Consider the following 22,076-nt stretch of genomic DNA (forward strand, 5'->3'; position numbering starts at 1 on the left):
AATGCCAGTGGCAAAAAAAATAAAATCTGTATTCAACACTTAGACTTCACCTGGTAAAAAAAACTGATCTTAGGAAAATGTTCCAAGATGGTAAGCATACAGAATGAAAAAGTCTAATAAGTTATCCTATCTGCTTTATTTCTCTAAAAGTTTTGGACATAAATACTGAATACAATATTGTTTTTCTCTTTGCCAAGGAAGAAGATGTAATGTTCAAGGAAGCCACTGAAGTTTACATGCAGCCTTTTTACATAAACTCTTTTCACCTCTTGACTTTATGGTCAAATGAACATTTCTTAATACATGGCAGTTTTCAAAGTCAATAAAATCTAATCCCTGAGAGCCAGTGGCTGTTTGACCTAGTCCAAAGGAATAACAAACATACAAAACTTTGTAAGTTTGAGCTCTAGTAACTGACTTTAAAAAAGACAAAAGAAGGAAAACCAAGTTACTTTGAGTTATGATCCTAGGGCCTGCATTTTATGTTATAAATTGTGGTGAATAAATAATAGCATTTGTGGTAAGGAAGGCAAGCTTTTAACTACAGTTTTCAATCTGTAAGACTCATGTATAATTTGTATAACAGAGGGTTTAGGATGTGATCCAAATTTCTTTTTAAGAGATAAAATCTCCATGCTGTAATGTTTCAAGTCCTGTATACGTATTGTGCAAGGAAAGGTTTCATAAAACATTGAGAAAGAGAGAAACAATTAGCTGAGCTGTCTCTAGAGTTTGAGAAGCTGTGTTCTCAATGGTTAACTCTGTCCAGGAGCTCTAACTCTACATGGAATTAGAGTGAGTCAAAAACCATTTAGTTAAATTAATATTTTCTGAAAAATTACTATTTTCCTAAAATCATAACCTTGTACAAGAACAAAGAATATTGAAGTAAATTTAGACTGAGAAGCTTGTCTCATGATGAAACATATAGGTACAGGGAGAAGGGAAATCCCTATACCCCCAAATATATTTAAGACCCTCACCTGAAGTACATTGTGGAGAAAAACATTGAAATTAACATCTCCATCCTTCAGAATCAAAGCAAAGTACTTGATACTTTATTGTGCACTCCAAAGTCTCTAATTCTAACTCTGCAATTTTATGAGAATTTAGCAGGCAATCTACCGGAAGCTAAAGACTGTCTAGCAAAGTGTAAAATTAGAATAAGGATTTTTAAGTGTGAATTCAAGAATACCATGATCCAGAAAAACACTTAAGCCAATATGGTTATTCATGCACAAACCTATTTTCTTTAAAAGTCCTTTTACTCTTAGAAGTCCTTTTTATATTTTGGTTCCTCTTTCACATACCTCTAGGCTGAAATTTAATTGACTGTGATTGCTGAACGAGTGTCTTTGGTGAATTTGGAGTCTTGCTAAGAAGGTGCTGAAAAGAAATTTGGTTTGATTCTGAGGAAGGAAGATACTTCCTGCCAGTTCCTAATCCTGTGGTCATAATAATTGACCTGCATTTAAGAGAGATATCACTGAAGTTGAAACTGGTAAATTTGCTTGAGATCCAGAAGAAACAATAATACATGGTGAGAAAGATGAATGGACTAAAAGTATAGTGACATAATATATCACTTACCACAGCTGTTTGATACATAATTCACTTGTGATTTACCTACCCCCATCCAGTAATTCCTGTCTGCCCCACCCCATTCTTCCCATTCCAAACGTTAGGACAGCTTTCAGAGAGCTGCCATATTCCAAGAAAAAACTCCTTGTAACAAAAGTGCTGTTTGTTCTGCTACTGTCAGCAGGAAGAAAGAAGCACATTTTTCACGGGATCAAACGCTGAACACAGGCACTTGCGGTCTGAATCATCCTCTAGTCTACAGTACATGAGTTTCTCTGTGCAGCTGAAAAAGTCTGGGACTCACCACACAGGGACAGGCAAATGTATGAAAATGTCATTTTCACCTGACTGTCTGGCCTGCCTTTTATCACTGAGTCTTACTAACAGAGACTGCTTAGGTAGGCTTTACAGCAGTGCAGAATTTCTAAGCAAGAGGGAAACTTGTAACATATCTTCTCCTGCTGATGTAAGCAGTAGACTAAGCCTTCAGCAATGAAAAATGGTTGAACTGAATCATTTAGCTATGGTCAGACTTTCATCCACTAGTAATATTCTAGATAGTGACTGATAGTGACAGGCATTACATTGGTGGTGGAGGGGGGTACTCATTTAATAAGTAGACTGGAAAACTACTTACAATTTGTAAAATCTGAAGTAGGAGTTACACATTGTAAGAAATGTTCCTTATTGCTTAACTACAGATTTCAGAATTCAAACTTGTAACCTCAGCTGTTTGGCTTTCCATGCTGGTAGTGAGTTATTTTACTGGTAGTCTGTTTATCTCCAGCTCTAATATAAATATTAATAACTATTACTATAATTAAGTTTCTTACCAATAATATGAACAACTAAAACAAAATGACTGGACAGGAGAAAAAAACCCCAAACTTACCAGCATTTTAAAGTAAAATGTTTGTTCTTCTACCAATGATGTTATTTGAATTAGTACTTTGTGTATTAAAAAATATTTGCATGGAACACGGCTGGTAAGGCTTTGAATTGAGTATTAGAATGAAATGGGGAAACAACATTTGTTGAATCTCACAGTAATAAAAACTGCCTCAAATACCAGTAACATTCATTCACGGGGGTATAATCTAACTCTTCCAACAGAGTGAAATTCATGCTTGTGCAGATGGCTCCCACATGGCCCGTGCCTCATTTAAATCCCTCTTAATCCCTCTTCCGAGAATTCAAGTTGGATTTATGCAATTCATAGTCCTTGTAGTGACCTTCTGCCTAAAGTGAATTTTATGCTGTGCTGCCATTTTATTTCTATTGCCACTTCAAGCTGCAGTGTGTTGACCAAATTAACTCTGTATCCTGGCACAACTCAGTCAGACCCTTAAAAAGCTGAGAACACTGCTACTTTTACCTTGCTCTTCTTCCTCTTGCGTCGGAAGCGCAGGAGTTCTTTATGCTGCCTCGACACAAAGTTTACAGCTGCATACTCCAGAAGGGCAGAAAACACAAAGAGCAGACACACCGCCATCCAGATGTCAATGGCTTTGACGTATGACACCTATGAGAGGAGACAGGGGAAGCCTGAGCATGGTAAAATGTTCCACAGATGTAAAGTTTAGTACTTCATATGTCAGGAGGAAGTGCATTAATATCTCCATATCCCAGCAATATTTCTATTGAAAAAAACTTTTCATGAAAGTTAGACAGTAATAAGAAAAACAATTCAATCTATAAATATAGAGTTTTTGTTTAAAAAATGTATTCTTTTACAAAATGTGTTTAAATCATTAACAGATCCTTATAGTGTATTACATCATGAATGAAATAATCCTCAAACACATGCTCTTCCTTCATTCGTCCCACTAAGATCTGTGAATGACACTAAGGAAGTGAAAAATAGCTTGTAGTGGGACCAGCTGGAATTCCTGTATTAAAATGGATGTGGCTGAAAGCTCCTGGAATAAAAATTAGGTAGAAGAAAGGAGATAGGTAAAGGAGATGGGTCTGATGAGTTCAATCTTTGCTAATATAGGCACAGGAAACCAAATGTATAGTTTCAAATTAGTCCTGTAGTTTTGTCACAGTGAAAGTACTAAAAATCAGATACAGGCCAGAGCTCATTGCAATTCCGTATTGCCAAGACCAGATGCAGGACATGATCTGAACCTACTCCGTCTTTGCAGAGTTACAAGAGCTTTTTTTATATAAGCAAACAACTAACTTCAGGCCTCAAAATATGAAAAAATAATCTACAGCTCTCTGTTAGCCTCTTACATTGCTGTTTTTTTGTTTTTAGAGCATTCTGTTTTATCTGTTGATGCTAACTTCAGATACATCTAGCTTCACATATTTGGCTCACAAAGCATGCTCAAATCTGTTAGGGGTATCCGTTTTACTTAAAAAAAAGTTAATTTGACAAAAACATCATGTTAAAACTAATACAGAATTGAAATTTGTTTATTTTTATCGTACAAATTTTATTTCTATTAGCTGCAATGGCACATGAAGATGGTCAAGGAGTAAGCCTTAAAATGAAATTGAAAATATATAAAGCAATTACAACTAAGAAAACAGAAAAAAATAATCATAGAAATAAACTTTAAGTGGTTTTCATTGTGTTGAGAATAACTTTGCGCAATTGTTTGGAGCTGTTAAGGTTCACATTTTTCTACATCTTAATGTAAATGTGTTTGTAACTAGTGAGCTAATTCATAATTTAGGAGGTTTTGAGAGAGGAATACAATTGAGAATCTATGGTGAGAGAATCTGTGGTAAGAATCTATGGCCTTTAGAATTTCAATCATATCTTCTAGCATGTCACCAGATACTGGGATGTGAAAAAGTATCAGCCTGTCAATTGTTAAGCAGGGCTTATATAAAACTGAGTAATGTTTTCATTACTTGTTAAGGTTTATGGAATTAACTAGATACGTGGCTGGCTGTATAGTAGAGACAGGGGAGAAATAGGATAAATTTGACTGGAGAATCAAAACACCCTTACGCATTTCAAAATTATTTATCTGGTTTGGGAAATTATTGGATGTTAAAATTAAAACACATAAGGTTTAATGAAAGTGTTTGCCAAATAACATTATGATTAATATAATACAAACAAAGGAAATTTAGCTTACCTTTGGAAGAGATGCTCGTGAACCTGAGCTTTGTGTTGTCATGGTCAGTACAGTAGTTATGCCTAAAGCCACTCTGGCTGGAGCTGCATCCATATTGATCCAAAATGACACCCAGGAGAGAATCACGATCAAGAGGCTGGGTATGTACATCTGGATGAGATAGTAACCCATCTGCCTCTCCAGGTGGAACCGGACTTCAATACATGTGAACTTCCCTTTTTACAACAAAGAGGAAATATTCAAGAGAAATATAATGCTTTTACAGTCAACTTCTAGTGCACACTCTTAAAGAATTTATGTTATGTCAAATATATTTGTTCACTAGAAAAAGATTTATGTTTTCAATTACCCACAGTGACTTGTAATAAAGAAAGTCCCCAATATAACAGGAGTACACATTGGAAAGAAAAGGGGCAAAATATCTGAAAAATTAAGACTTTGATAAGGTCTGAAATTTTTATTTTCTTATAGAAACCCCCATTATTCATTTTAACAATAGGAAATTTCCTCTGTGAGATCACACTTTTTTTGTGACTTATGATTTGGAAACATTTCTGTGGGCAAGGAAAATGCTTGCTTCTCCATTGTATAATATCTCTTTTATGCTTGGTTCAATTTTAAACTTAATTTTATTTTTATTAAAAATTGAAAAAATATAGTGATATCAGCATGGGCATTAGGTTATCAATAGGAGGATCTGCTAAATCTCTCCCTGTGTCCCCATTCAAACGGTTTCAGCTCATAAGAGAAATTATCAAGATTCAAACACTGACTGAAGACTAGAAAGGCAGAGATTAGGAAGCTTTAGGAAGGAGATTAAATGACCTAGTTTCATCTAGGTACTAAACATTAGCAACTTCTACTGACTTATTCAAACCAGAAAAAAAAATCTATTGGTAGCTCATAAAAATTTCATAAATCCATATTTTTAGATTAGCCAGATTGTTGTGGGGTTCAGTTTTTTTTTCCACCCTGCAAGCTGTAGATTATTTCACAGATCTTGATCCAGCCTCATTAGATTTTTTAATTCTGCCCAATGGCCATATCAGTCACATAAGGATGGTGCTGAAGGCAATGCTGTTACGGCAAGTGGTGGATACATAAAACAGTTTCTCACAGCAACAAATACCCATAACTCAAATTTCTTCCTTGAGTGAAAACTTTTCCTAATTCTAAATTTAATAAGAAAGGCTATATTGTTATATATTTCTTAAGTGTTATGAAGCTCTTTGGTTATGTTTTCCACTCATTTTTGATAGATATTCTCCTAATCAATTTCTAGTTGTCAAAATGCCATTTTATACCATTTTTTTCCATATTAATAGAGATTTGATATTTATCAGATTAAAAAAAATTATGTCATGGATTTATAAGCTTATACTATACTAATATATTATGTTTTTTGCTGTGACAATAGTGTTAGGCATACAGAAATGAACTTCAGATAAAGTCAAACAAATATTCTTTATTCTAAGGATATTAAATGCTTCTAAACTTCATTATTTTCATAACAGTTCTTTTAACAGGACACTAATTTTTCTATGATGCCACAATTTTATTCTTCTGAGGCACTAAAAAAGTTAGAAAGACATTAGTTATGATGTTTAATTTCAAGGTTACATTCTGTATCTCAAGAGTTTTATATCTGCAAGCTCAATTGTTAGTTCCATTCCTAATTGCCAGCATTTTCTGAATCCTATCTACACTCCCAAAATCTGTGTCCCAGATCCTGGCTCAACCATCTGCTACGACAGCTTCATGACTGATTTCTGCCCCAGTCATGGGATGAAATCCTGGCTTAAAAAAGTGAATGGGATTTTGGTGTTTGGTTGAGGAAAGGCCAAGATATTCCCCTACGTTTCTCTTCCATGGTCTTCAAAAGGACACCAGTGCAATCTAGTGTTTCACTCACTAGCAGTTCAGTACACCCCACATAACCAGAAGTTCTGCACTGACTGGCTTTGTTGGAATCATATTCTTCAAACTGGTTCTTACCCTGAGGATTTCTTTTTTTGTGTCATTCATTCTGTTAATTCAGCAGCCTTGGACAGCAGCAGTCTCTGTCTCATACATCACAGAAAGGTGAGGAGGGACAGAAATGAATCATTTCAATTATCTAGGTCTAAGCAAAGCCATTTTATTTGGCATCATATCAGTAAGAATTGTTCAGCATGCAATATTTTCTTCTTATAGGGTCCTATAATCTCCTTTCAAAACAAACTAGGAAGGAAAACTAAGGAGCACCAGACTGCATAATATATGCATATGCATATATGAAGTGTCAATAAACAATAGCTATTGCTTGTATGCTGTTTTTTTCCCATCCACAGAAATGTGGGATGAGAGATCTGAGTTTCTTTCCTGAGGACTCCAGTTGATTTGAACTACTACAGACCACTCAGCACAAAAATTCTGTGGTCCTAAACAGTGAACAGTAAATAATATAGTAGTTCTAATATGGATTATTTTCTGTGATTGCAAATTTGACAGATCCAATTGAACTTAGGAAGAAGAGAAGAATAATTGTAAGCAACATACTCCTAAGGAAAATAAAGAGATTTGTAATGAAAGAAGTGCAAATGGAATATATTGTACCACAGGGAAGGAGAGAAAAAGTAGAGTTAATGAAGACGCCAGAACTAGAACTGAATGATGTGTCAGAGGAATTATACAAAAGCATTTTTTGCTTGGTTTAGTATTTTTGTAAATATACTGGCCAAGGAAAAAAGCCCTCAAAATCTGTAACACCAAGACCAAACAAAAAATTGAAAAAAGAAAAAAAAGAAAGTGAAATCTGTCTCAAAGTAGAAAAATACAATTGTTTAGCTCCACAACATGTGTGATCTAGAGTCCTGCCTTTGTCTTAGACCCAGAGAGTTGATGGGCTTGCCAGGCATACTTCCAGTGTTTCCTAGTCAAGCCTACTGTGCTCCTCTCTTCCAGTACAGCACTGAAAAATTAATATATAGCATCTCCTCAGGAAGACTGGTGGCTACCCAGCTACCCTTCTCTGCTCCACCACCGAGTGTTGGAGGAAGGCTGCACATGGCAGTCTCAGCACTTCACTTGCAGCAGTTGCTGGTCTAAGTGTGAAAGAGTTGATGTTAGCTTTTGCCCTTCCTGACTGAAATCAGAACCACCTGCATAAACCTGGCTAATGAAGCTGAGTGAAAAAAGGAAACACTTGCACTAGCAGATGTGCGCTCCAGCCAGCAGAAGCTGTGCTGTTTTTTCCCACCTGAGGCAGCATCCAGCTGTGGGCCTCCTTTCTCTTCCTGTATTCCATTTCAAACTCAAAGCAGGTTATCTGTGGTTTGATCTATTTGACTGGATGCTTGAATGGATCAGAAGAGAGATATCCATAAACTCATCTCAGCTGGAGAATGAGATAGACAAGCAACTAAGAGCATTGGTCTAGAAATTCATTTGCAGTACATGAAAGGTAAGATCCAGTTTATTTTGATATGCACTGTGAATGTCCCAGAGAGTGCCTAGCAGGAGAACAGGAATCCCTTCTGGTATTGTGGCTTTGCTGAGGCTGAGCAACAAATTAAAACGTGATGGTAGATTCAGATTAAAGCTAATTATAAGTGCACACAATCCATAAAAGGGATTTTTGTAAAGTAAAGGAAAGAAAAACTATGCAGGGCTTCCCAAAATAAATATTTTTTCTTTAATTGAGGTTACATTGTTTGTAAGTCTAGCCTAACCAGGGATTTAAGTGCATGAAAGGCCCCAAAAGTGCTGACTTGAAGAGCATTGCACCTATGCATGTGAAGGGAATACAGTGGAGTACATGCATGTGATGGTGCATTTTTATATTTTACCCATATTCTTTGGTAACAACGTTAGAGCTGCTGAACTGGCAAGAATTCCATGCAATGTCCATGCTGAAACCATTAGTGTAGTGGAAAAATAAAATTGTAGTCAGTCTATATGATTTTTCTTTTCCCCAGAAAGCGTAAATTGCTTTTCTTTGGAGTCAGTATCTAGATCACACACTATTTTTGTTGTTTCTTCCATGGCCAACCCAAGAAGAGCATTTTTTTACTGCAGGTCATCTTCACACTACATAGCCTCCTCTGATTGTGGTATGTGCTGTTTAAAAAATGGGCTATGCAGGCAGCAGTATGCTTGTGTCATTAAAAGGTACTGTCAGTAGTGGGGGATGTGCAAGAAAAATCAAACATAAGTTGTAAATTCAAGCCATAAAGAGTCCTCTTTTATTGTTTCATCTGTCACAAACTGTCCCAGAGGTAAAAGTTGGTAGGAGTTAAAAGTATTTGTTTCCTTTTAGCAGCCCTTAAGGTGTCTTTGGGGAAAGATTTTCTTTCTGTACCCCTACAATGTCATAAACATGTTATGATTCCCACCAAGGCTGAGTCGCTGTTTCTGAAGCTATACAGAAAGTTTTAATAAGGGAGAGCTACTTCAGAATTCTGAGTCAAGGAAACAGTGTGCCTGAGAAATAATTAAGAAAGGAGTAACAATTATTAAATTACTATAAAATTAAAAATTAATTGTATAATAATATATGAAATGAATAAGTATAAACGAATGAGAAAATAACTAAGCATGTGGAATTCAACTGTTAATCCATGCAGAAGGAAGAGTTATCTGCTGAAGATCCTTGATACTACTTTACATAGTAGTAAATGGTAGTCTGACTTTGTAAGTCATTGATAATGCTAATAAATTATTTCCTGTGGACTGTCTTATGGATATAGAGAGGACTGTGGCTGAAAGACTATACAGCTTAATGAAATTACATGAATCTATTTACTTAAAATAAGAAACTTATGTTTGGTGAATACAGATGTTTTAAAGCTAAGCAAAATTGAACAGAGTTAAGCAAATCTGAATAAATCTTTATTCTGCAGAATATGTGTCTTGGATCTGGGAAGTAAATTTTTCATATTCTGATTCCAACACATCTGTCAGTATGGATGTAGACTATACAATTCTGATTTTACCAGTGACTGATAGCCAACAAGCAGCCAGTCTAGCAATCAAAATATTGCCAGCTATGGAGATTTGCTAACAGAATCCTGGAGCAATTGAACTATGATGATGTTCTGTCCTGGTTCTGTTCCTTTGCAACAACACTTCATTTTTCCTCTTGAAAAAACAGCTAGAGACAAGGCTTAGCATGAAATTAGAGAAAAAACTGAGAGACAGCAGGCAAGGAGAAGGGGAGAGTAAGACTACTTCAGTGGCTAAGATATGCTCAACCTAAATGGCTAACTTAGATTTACATCTCTTAATACAATAGAGAGCTTATCTCACTTGTCTGTCTTCTGAAGAGCTATTTCTTAAGCACCTCAATTCCTCTATTCCCTATATCCTGACAGAGATCCTAAATTCAAAATGAGTTTGAAAATTGCGTTAGACAGAGGATTTCCTTCTTGGTGTTATTCTAAACCTCTACTGTGTTTAACATTTTTAGACATGTAAAAACCAGATTTTGTCATCTTATGTGGAAAAAATAACATATTGTAAAAGCCAGCTGACAGTCTTTTCTCTATAGAGATAAAAGTAATGATAGTTCTTTCTTCTCAAGACAAAAGTTAAGACTCTTCCTCCAAAATGAAACAATAGGTGGACTCAAGAAATTGATTTTGTATAGATTGATGCAACATGGCTACTGTATCTTACGCCTGTGACTGCTTTCTAAAGTTTAATATCTTGGATTCACAGATTCTTGCTAAATGGTTGTCACTGCCATGCTTTGAGTATTCCTGTCTACTCTCTGTACAAGGACAAATATTTACTCAAAACAAATAACTGTTGCAGGACAACACACACTGAGGATAGCTCATGACATAGAATATATATTGCAAATATGATCTTACTGCAGGCCATCACAGACCTTCCCTTTGCTGAATTTTTTCAGCCCTTCCTTAATACTGATTCTGGCTTTTGTCTCCTCCTGAGCTGGGGAGCTTCAGTGTGCTAGGTAGTGGAAAGCCAGTCCTTTAAAGACCTCTGTGTTAAAGGCCCAGACAGATAAAGCTTGATCAGTATTGTCCTGGGACAAAATCATTCATCATGTAATTAATCAACACTTTTATTAAAGGCCCTGCATATATAAACTCTAATGTTTTATCTAGTACACAGGATGGAATCACCCTGGCAAAGGTCACTGCCTTTAGTGAGAGTGTGGCTATTGGCTCCAGATGTATTCAGACAAAATGGATTGGTGAAGAAAAAGATTTGTTTGAAGTTGTTAGTGTTGAAATTCTGAGGACAATTTTATCTTCTAACTGAAAAAACCTCTTAGTTGAAAATAGACAGTCTTGAGAGAAAATAAACTGTATTGCCATAAGAGGGACCACATAGACCACCACCACTTTCCTTTTGCCTTTTGTTGAGTGTTTTCTTTTTTCTCTGCATCTGCTAAAATTAAGATTGCAATTAACATCTCTTGGCAACAGCATGTTATGTTGCCAAGACTGCAGTCAGAATAGCAGATGATTTTCATAGAGAAGATAAAGGAGAATGATATATATAAACTGACTTTTCCGTGAGGCAATACTGTCCCCTTTACTTTCTCTCCTGTTTGAGTCATTATCAGGATCACCACAAGAAAAGCAGTCCACTTGATTTGACCTTTTTCAGTAAAGACATTTCCTTTTTTATTCTTCCAAGAATGTGACACTTTTGTTTGAGACCAACTCTACTTTACTTATTATGAAATACAGCTAAATGCTTTCTGTTCCTCTGACTTCATTTGATGAAATTTTTTAAACAAAAAATAAAATTCATAAATTATGTGTATGCAAAGCTCATTTTTTCAAAAGATTTTTACCTATAAAACTGATCGCATATAAGTAAACTTAGCTGAAATAATTTTCATACATTTCTAAGAAGAAGTCAGGATAATAAAAAAACACTTGGTAAGTGTAGTCTCTAGAAACTTTCCAATTTGCTCTTTAATATAAATTGCAATTTGAGTATATTTTGTTGATAAAAGCTGCTTATAAAAGTACTCATGTTTTCATCATCAGAAAATAGATAAAACACCATATCTATCTTCTTACAGCCTGAAAAGAAATTATGATTTTCCAGTGTCTAACACATAGAACTAGACAAATTTTCATTTACATGGCACTTGTCTATGTATCTAAAGCCAAGATTCACTAAATGACTCTAGAAATGTACCACCATTCAGTCTTTGTTTCAAGTCCCAGTCTGTGGATATCAGCAGTATATTGGGGGAAATCAGTACTGAGGCTGTCACCTGTCTTTGACTACATAGATTCCTGGACAGGAGGGAAGTATCTTTACATAGCTTTTTTTGGAAAAAAATACTGAAGCAGGTGGTAAACTTGACATTGGTGTAAGGCTGATAATGACTGCAGTAAAAGACAGTTGAAAATAAATATGGAAAAGAAAAACTATTTCTTTTTCATCTTGATAAATTTGCATTTGTGGTTCTCGTGTCCCTCAGAAAGGAGAACCGAGCTGCATTGAGCAGGACCTTCACAGGCTGGAGAAGCCAGCAGACAAACACACAGATGGGTGATGAGGATAGAGTAAACCCCTGCCCTGATGCAAGCTGGGGGTGGACTGGCAGCAGGTCTCCCAGGCTTGGGAGCCTGAGAGATATCAAGTTGAACAGAAGTCTCGTGATGTGAAAGACTTGTCATGTGCTGCACTGTGTTAGCTGGGGCAAAGAGGGGAGAAGTATAAACTAAAGAGACATCTAGATGTAATGTTTCCACTTCAGGACAGATGATGAATTTTTATTCAATGAATCTTTCAAGTAGAATGCTCAAATTTTGAGCAGTGCAGGGTTGACAATTGTGGCCTCTTTGCCCTTGAGAAAAATGCCTTGTTGGAGTCAGACAGTGCCATTTTGTGTGCCTAGGGATGGTCAAATCCTCAGCCTGCCATAGGCTCTGTTTTACAAAGTGTTTGTAATTTCTGCTTTTTCAGTGAAGGAATGAGCAGCTTCAGAGATTTCACACCCATAGACTATCTCCTGGGTAAAAAGTACAAACCTCCTTTTTGGAGAAATGCTCTAGGAAAAAAAAAAACCTGAGGGAGTTAAAAAGTCATGTCTTAAAAAGCACTCCTATAGTCTCAGAAAGAGTGGTTTAGGTGTTTGTCAACACAAGCAAGGTTTTAAGTTGTTCTCAGAGTAAGATATTGAAGTTATGTCTTTAATCACTGTCATCCAGCTGGCAGCAAGATGGTTGAATATAAGGCACTAGGTTGGTTGAAGGTGAGACTTAGAAGGGTCACAATCTACAGGTGTTAAGCACCTTTTTTGATGATGGGGGAACAAATGGGATCATGAGAAAGAATTGTGTTTGGGATGTGCATATTAGGAAGTCAGATGGGAAGCATGGAGCTAAGGAAACATGCTGCTCATCAAGATTGCAATTATCAGAAATGGTTATACACAGAATCTATCAGATCTGGTGGTGAGTGCAGCTATCATAGCTCTGCTGTTTCCAGGACCACTACACCCATTCTTTGATGCAAAAGGCATTATTAGACCTATGCCAGTTCTGAGCAGCATCACTCAAGTGTGGGTGTAAAGCATTATCCATGATGCAGGAGTAAAGCCAAGACTCATTTATGCCTGTTAGCCAATGCCAGTATGTATCTATTCATGCTAATGTATATTGGGCTTTCTGCAGCTGTGTTTGAAATAACATTTAGGTGTTGCATAACAGCCCAGGGAAGAAATTAATGTCACATAGGAATGTGGCAAAGCAAGACTATCCTTGTAATGTAAATGGTTCATGTGTGAGTGTGATTTTTCTGGTTGTTATGATTCTACTTCACTTTCCAAATTGGTCACTACGGATATGCCTGTGGATGCAAAACATGAAAGTTATCAGAAATATTGCTGTGTCACTTCAGAACACAAGATTTGATGAACCATTTTGCTGTACTGTTGCTGAAACTGGTATGTCTCTATATTTAGACATATATTTAGTTTATTTTTTGAACTCTGGTTACAGTGAACCATTTTCAATTGAGCATGAAACACTGATGAGACATACACTGATGAATTTTCCACATACTGTCCTGAAGCTTCATGCTAATTTGCTTCACAGGGAGAATTTTGGGATTTTTTTCAATTTTAAAGGATGTCTCAGAAGAGCTTTCCATTCTGTGTTGTTACTAAATTTAATTTGAAAACTCTTCTTTGGTCACTTACTGCATACCAGCTGCAGTTGCTTAGCTTTATTTTAAGAATTCATTTTATCTAATCTGTCATAGGCCAGAGAAACAGACTTCACATCATGTTTTAAAAATTGCTTTTTGTAAATTTTGGTTCTTGTGGAGTACCCTAAGGTCATATCTGCCTGCAGTATCTCATTGCAAAAGCCTTAAGAAAGCACAGTATGGGTCATGTATCCAAGTAACATAGTGAAAATAGTTGTTGTATTTTAATATAATGTTTATGGAGTTTTAGCCTACAAATGTTAATAATAATGGTTTTAATATAGAAATGAAAGGAATTCTTATTCTCCTAGAAACCAAACTTCGCTAATCTGATTAAATTTGCTTCATACTGAAGATTTGAATAAAAAAATCATACTTTGGACAAAATACTGTAATCTCAAAGAGGAGACTCTCACAATAAATGTAGTCCTTTTTGGGTAAAACCACCTTTTCTTTCTGATTTGCCCTGACAAAGTTCTGTACCTGTAATTTTGGTGCTGTAACTCAGAGCAGGCCACTCAGCTGCTTCCTCTGGTGAGGACATACCTTTCCACCTGCTGCTCAGCATCAGCATCATATTTTTTCCCCCTGCCCATCACAGGCAGATCCCACAGCTGTTCAATTGCTTTATCTTTTGCTGATGTCTTTTAACATTCTCATCCTCTAACTGCATCCAGACTTCCAAGGTTTCTGTGTTATCAAATGCCTTGATTTTTTTGTGGACAAGTTAAATGTTCAAATTACTTTCTCAGTACAGGCATGATCTTCATCTTTCCAGGCCTGTGGGTTGCACTCACATCTTAGAACTTTTTTGGCTACAGAAATGCAGTTTGGCTAAAGCAATACAGAATACAACAGGCTGCTGATTGGCCACACTGTCCTCTGGACTTATTGCAGTAAACCCCTCCTCTCACCTAAATGTGACAGAATTGCAGACACAAGCACACTTGTAGCTACATCTTCAGAACCATGAGGCCTCATATGCAGTTAATAACATCTGTTGCTCCTGCTCCTCCACTCAGCTTAGGGCCACAGTGGAAAAACAGTACATATAAGTTGAACCCATATAACCTAACATAAAGTACCTAGGCATAGCATATTTTCCTATTTTTCCTTAGATAAAAATTGATACCAAGTTAAATAGGCTTGAAAGAGAGGTTGTGAAGAAAAACATAGTGCCTTCAAAATATTGAAAAAATGAAATGTTAGTCAAAATCACAAGGTTTAAACTCAGATGATTATAATGTAAGTTCTCAGACAAATGAGTAAGAGTACAACTCAGCTTTGGATGGAGAGTTTGGAAATCACTAGAAATTCTGAGATTTGAAACCAGGTTCCCATTCAGTGTGGGGTTAAGTATCACAGTAATGTCTTAATTTCTCAGAGATTTTTGATGCAGCATGTTATACAAAAGAACTTGAGAAAAAAGAGAAGAATACTGCATACCATGATTTCTCATTAGTTAATACCATATACAGGGTATAGAATGCAATTACAGACACTCATTAAAATGGCACAAAAGCAGGAGAATCCTAAAGAGAAAGGCTAAGTTGCTTGTATATCTCAAAGGAGACTAGGAATCATGAAAATGAAACCTTCTTATTTGTCATAAGGATTATGGAAGAAAGGAAAAAAGGAATTTCTATCTTATCATTAACAAAGAAATGTCTGGGTGAAAAAATTACTCTGCTATAGGATATGTATCACAAATTTTAGAAGGTTTTCAAGGATCATCCAGATATTAGTATTTGTATAAAAAAAGTGCATATTAAGTATTTCCAATTTATTCTAGAGAACACTTCAAAATATCTCTATCAGTATCTTCCTCCTCTAAATGGAAATTGAGAGAACCTTTCTTTCTCTTAGGGCAGCACTGCAGTTGTGATAAAACTCAGTACTGGAAAGTACTCCTCCTTTATTTTAATCATAGCAGGACATTCCTTATAGACACCACTTATTCAATTTTTCTCTCCCTGACATTTCAGCAGAATCCATATGAATCATTCTAATCTTAAATTTTAAGACATGTTTAATCATACTGGGGAGTAAAAATTAAAAGATATATGGATTAGAATGGAAGAGTTTTAGCTTCTTTTTTTTTTTAGAGAATATACCAACTGTGCATTCTTAGGCTTTGCTCTTCAGGATTATTGTGCTTGTGATTGTGCAGTAATTAAAATAGTTTTTCACAATTAAAACTAAAACCATAATAACTGTACTATTTATGTTAATCCCCTCCTTTTCTCAAATAATCCCAGAGATGAGCTAAATATCTCAGTTCAACAAAGGCCTCAATTCAGTTTTATAGAATGGCTTGAGTTGATAGACCCTAAAGATCACCTAGCTCCAACTCCCCTGCCATGGGCAGGGACACCTTTCACTAGATCAGGTTGCTCAGAGCCCCATCCAACCTGGCCTTGAACACTTTCAGGGATGGGGCAGCCACAATTTCGCTGGGCACCCTGTGCCAGTGCCTCACCACCCCCATAATAAATAATTTCTTCCTGATATCAACACCTACTCTCTTTCAGTTTGAATCCATTCACCCTTGTCCTGTCACTGCATGCTCATGAATAGTTTGTACATCTGGCCATTGCACACCAAGAATCCTTTCAGCTCATTCCCTTGCTGTATGAACTAGGGCAGGGATAACATGGCTTGGCAGCCCTGTGTCCCTTTTTCCTGACTGAGCCAGGCTATGATTACTGCACTGCATGTGGACCTCTAGATTTCAGTAGTTCTTCAGATCCCACATTGTAAATATGGTCACGGCACCTACTGAAAAAGTAAAGCCCCTGACTAAACAGTTTCTGAATTATTTCAACTCTGTATTTTCTTAAGGTACCTAAAATTAAAGTTTGTTCAGTCTTCAGTCTTCTTTTAGTTTGTTTGCCAGTTATTAAAGCTGCATTACCTTGCACAAAGCACCTGTATATTTTAACCCTCTTCTGAATTCTGTGAGGACATTTAAAATCTACCCCAACTGTGACATTTATTATAACAAAAATGTTAAATATCTTTTCAGTTGTAATCACTTTATTACCTGTGTTGTAATGCTTGGTGCAGTAACATAAATCCTTTTCTTCTTTCAGCAGAAACTGTGGCAGAGTGAGACCTTCTGCTACTTGAACCGCTCCCTTTTCTTGCCACTCAAAAATGAGATCATTCATTGTGTATCCAACTAAAACAAAGAAAAAACCCAAATTAAGTCTGCTGCAAGCTTTGAAAAGCAGTAACATATCAAATTAAAATATTTTAATAAATGTTATAGAAAGGAAGTAATACAGAGGGTCTGCTTGTACCTGTTGATCACAAATTTTTATCTGCCATTTTATACCACATTGAATTGGAAGAGACAAAACAGATGTCTTATAAAACTCTTTTAAATCCTTATAATTATATGGTCTATTAATGGATTCAACAAAAGCATTTAAATTCGCTAAACATCCAAATATCTTTGGTGCTTGGGAACATCTTTTTCTCCTCAACCCATGAAGGATAAAATAGACACTCAGATCTCTTCCTCCTTGAGGTGAAATGTGGATTGTCAAAGTTATGCTTATGGATTTATGTCAATTTGAATGGTTAAGTGCAAATTGTTCAAAGACAATGATGAATTCAAAATTCTGCAGTAGTATTAGTTGAATTGAAAAACTGCTGTTCTCCCAAACTGGAACAAGGCATGGAAAAGCAATTGATTATAATCTCATATTAACTGACTGTGACATATAATGATTTAAGCACTCAGCTGTAATATTCAGACTCCTGCACTTATCCATGCCTCATGCATGTGTATAAGATTAGCTATAACATCAAAAGACTAATACTAATCAAGGCCCAGACTTTGCAACAGACCAGTACTTTTTCTTTCTATTTCCCTCTCTCATATAAATGTTTGCATAGGATATCATTGGGGAAAATATTCCTATTTCTTCTGAATATGTGATCTGTTACCTTTCCCAGGCATTTAATTCTAATTTTCTTTCTAAATAAATTTTATCTGGTTATTACAACTGGAAAAAAAAAAAAAAAGCTTCATATTTTCATTCAAGTTTAAGCCACATATATTAGAAGGAACCAGAAGGTAAAAGGAGAATTTTTTCCTCAGATTTATATAGCTTTCAGCTTCATTGCAATATTTCCTTTATGCTTTAATCCAATACTAATAAGCTGTTGAGAACCAGAAATTATTTTAACCTTTCAGTAACAAATTATTGTTTAAAGTATATTGTTCAGAACCTTCTCAGAGTAACTGTCTGGACAAAATTACTGACATTTTGAGTTTCAGCAAAAAATGAACCTTTTTACTGTGTGGGCACAAATCTTACTCGATTATATTCAATGACTTGTTACTCTTTTAATACACCTATAAATGGCATTCAGTGACCTGATCTGCTGACCTGAAAACTGAGATAATTTCATCTTTTCTGATCTATGTTGAATGAAACTAGGAGCTAAGAATTAGTGTTTATAAATGAAAAAAATATTTTCAACACTTCTTCCTTCTAAGTTCTTGATGTTTCTTTTGGGGAGAACCTTTATACAATGTATTCACAGGAACTCAGGCTGACTGTTGATTTACTTGGCACTTTTTTTGAGGCTGGATAAATATGATAAAAATGAGACCACCATATCTTTTTAAACAAGTAATTAAGATCAGACATTGCTCAAGCCACTACAAGCATATATCAATAAAATACTTCCTTTTTTTTATCAATTGCATAATATTCCATAAACACAGTTAAAATTCACTATTAAATGCCATAAACTGTGAAAAATCAGAAGTATATATCTTATCAAACTTTTCATGAATTCAGACAAAAAGCAGTTGTGTGTAAAGCAGATTACCACTTGAAGCACGTAGATTATGGCCAGAAGTGATATTCCCTGAGTAAAACTCATTGAACTGGCAAGAAACAACTGCAGTGTCAAAATTTGTTTCTCTAAATCAGGTTCATTCATCTCTAATGCATGCTTTTAATTTTGATTTTCTACTCTGCCCACTAATTCTTCTATAATGCAATATAGTACAAATAATAACAGCATATTCAAAATGCTGCTGTAGTAATTAGTTTTTGTCATGTTTACATTTTAAATGCCCAAATATAGTGTTGGCATTCAGAACTGTAACTTCAGTTTTGTAACTCAAGGTCATAGGCATAAATTAAAAGTATCTTAAAATATAGAGAACTTAATGGAGATGTGCATTTCTGTTATACCAATTAAATTTAAAATGGTATAATGTTTCCACTAGTATGTTAAATTAAATCAGCTTGAATGAAATCAAAAGAAGATGTATTTTTTCAATTAATTTTATGAAGAGGACCTGCTACATAGTACGCTGCTTAACACTCAGAATGCTCATGGTACTGTGTGCATTGTGCATAAGGGGAAAAAGACATTTTTATAGAAATCACTCCTTAAAACAACCAGTGGTTACCACAGTGTAGTATTTATACTGTTAGAGTTTAGGTATGTGGTGCTATGTATGCAATGAGCCTAAAATACAGTCCCCTGGGAAACTAATTTTGGGACCTCTGCTGATTAATTGTAATAACTGTCCCTGTCCTGTTCTAGAAATACTAAACCTGAAGTCCACCTGAGCTTTTGATTCTTGCCTACTTGCTACCTGATTAACAAATGTGCATTATCTTTAAAACAATTTTTAAAAAAGTCATTCAGTAACATAAATTTAACTAAAAGTCTAAATTCCTGTTGCTGATACTGGTCTGCTTTTGAAGATTAGAAATACACTGTTTGTATTTTCCAAATGGTCTATGAGATAAAAAATATGAGAAGTTGATAACCATTTCATGATTATCACTGTGCAAATGGAGCAGTAAAGTGTGTCTTGAAATATGAAGGCTTTATTCTTAATGGATGTGTGGCTACCTGTACAAACTTGTGCTATATGTGTCATTTATATTGTTAGACATATTATGCGTCTTGTAGGAACTGCACTGAAATATGTGGCAGTCATAAAGAGCAAGAGATTTCTCTTTAGGGCCTATAAGGGATTAACTGCAACCCAGCATGATATTTAGCCTCTCATTAAACCAGAAGCTTTTTTTTTTGACTATGAGGTTGTATTGGTGACTTCTATGAATTGCTACCAGATATTTTTATTACCAGTGGCTGGGAAGTACAGTGTTACGTAGGGAATTCTGAGTGGATAAATTTTATTGTTGAGAAAAGGACAGTCAGTCACTAGCCTAGGTAGGATATGAGGGTGCAGCTCACTAGTGCAAAAAGTGAAATTGTTATTCTACATGAAGTGCTGAAAACAATGGAGGCTATAATCTAGCATGGTCTTCAGGACCAGCCCAACCTAAACTAAATCAAGTGGACTAATAAAGGTTTCTGTCACTGAAACACAGTGCACTAGGGTGTGGGTTTGCAGGGCATGAAAGAATGAAGGCTGGGAAGGGAAGAAAAGTTGTTAAATCGTGTTTTAAAGGACAAACACCAGCTTTTGTGGCTGAAGAGGAGAACAGTTAGCAATGTATTTCATTTTGTCTGGCTACTGTGCAGTACTCACTCTTACTTGATTCTATAAAGGCATTACTAATTATACAAAATCTAAATGTCTAAATGTAGTTCCTCATGGAACTACAAAGAAAGGATAGAAAAAACAACCTTGTTATGTTTGAACAGCAGTGCTAGGAGTTATAGGCCTGGTTAGGTTACATTAATACTCTATTAACCCAAAGTCTGAGGTCTTGCACATTTAAAATGCAAAAGCAGGCAGTAAATTGTTGGTAATTATTTGAAAAAGACATCAACCCAGGAGGAGAACGTTTCCAGGGGGAGTGTTTCTCAGGAAAACTCAAGAACTGTATGAATGCCTGGCACTGTAGCCTTTGTGCACAGTTCTCTTAAAGAGACAAGTAATTTTCTGGAGCCTGAAGTCATTCCAGGTAATTAGCTAATGAAGCATATAATAGCAGACTAAGAGCTCTGCCTGAGAAGAATATGACAAACTAGGGAACATTTATAATTTACTCGAAGGGAAGAAGGCCTGAAACAATTGGGAAACTTGGATTTGGTCTGCAGAAATATTATTTTAGAAAATGATGTTTTCTGAAACTGAGCTGGTGATAAGTGTGACAAAATGCAAGTAAAATTCTGTCGCACTAACAGAGGGAGAAGGTGGAAGAGACAGGGCATTGATGAAAATTAGTTCTCAGGACTTGTGTCTGGAACAGTTGTTGAAAGATTTTGAATAACTGGACATCAAATAAAATTGAATTTAAGTGGTATTTTATTTAGTTGATGTAATCTATAAAAAAACTGGCAGATGGTTGACAAGACAGACATAGTAACTTTAGGCTTTAGACAGCACAGAAAATTGTTTAGCTGGAGTGAAAATTTTCAGCATTTTAAATTACAGGTTCCAGAAAAATTTCAGGAAAAAATGATGTGATGCTACTGAAATGTTTCTAAGTATCAAGGGCAACTACAGTGTCTTGAAAGAAAACCCAAAATTTCTCTTGGTCTGACTCATCTTTCCCAGAAAAAATTATCTTTTCAGAAACAGTGTTGACAAGTTGTTTTCAACACTCGTATGAGATTCCTGAAAGAAAGAATTAGACTGTATCTTTGTATTTTTTTGCACTACCATTAATAACAAATATCAACTTTTCATTCATTCAGTTTTGAAAGTATAGGAATAAAGCCTGCCTTAAATACATAGAGTCCCATTTAACCCACATCAGTCCACATTACTCTATAGAATTTATTGGAACCAAGATGTTTATATCAGTTGCATGCTAAAAGTTGGAAGATTTTATTTTAGCTAATTCAGTATCAGTGGTAGGCATTAAAAGCCCATTATCTCATAGACAAAAGAGTGAACAACCAACAAGTTTGTTTTGAAGAATTGTTGAAGTGTTAAATTGTTAAATCTCTTCTCCTGCTTCCAAGGACTCCAAGGACTACACCATTACAGAAACCTGTTATTCAAGGCAAGCAGCTCCCCTGTACCTTTAGAGACTCTTCACCTTTGAACTGTCATTGTCATGGCAATTCCAACATAATTCCTTTATCATATCTGCTGACACAGTTTTATTTGCTTTGTCTGTGCTCCTTTAGCACACCTTTCCAAGCCATGAGCTAACTTCTGATCCACCTGAATATTAATATATCCAGTAAATTTTTCTACTCATTCTTTTTCATTACAGGAAGGCTGTGCTTCCCTTGTGTCATTTTTAAATACCT

At 35.7% G+C, this 22,076-nt stretch overlaps 1 protein-coding gene across 3 annotated transcripts in view; it reads right to left on the reverse strand.

The window, feature by feature from the left end:
* GLRA3 (glycine receptor alpha 3) overlaps nt 1-22,076 on the reverse strand; it is an 86,377-nt gene that overhangs the window by 11,107 nt on the left and 53,194 nt on the right. For all 3 annotated transcript variants that reach the window (XM_071432102.1, XM_071432101.1, XM_071432103.1), the window contains 3 exons: nt 16,903-17,040; nt 4,677-4,891; nt 2,957-3,103 (listed from right to left, as the gene is read on the reverse strand). In XM_071432102.1, the coding sequence (XP_071288203.1) occupies nt 2,957-3,103; nt 4,677-4,891; nt 16,903-17,040 (500 nt within the window). The remainder of the gene's footprint in view (nt 1-2,956; nt 3,104-4,676; nt 4,892-16,902; nt 17,041-22,076) is intronic.

The sequence above is a fragment of the Agelaius tricolor genome, unplaced genomic scaffold, assembly GCF_023055355.1.
Source record: "Agelaius tricolor isolate 1412-34295 unplaced genomic scaffold, bAgeTri1.0.p SCAF_8, whole genome shotgun sequence".
Taxonomy (NCBI): domain Eukaryota; kingdom Metazoa; phylum Chordata; class Aves; order Passeriformes; family Icteridae; genus Agelaius; species Agelaius tricolor.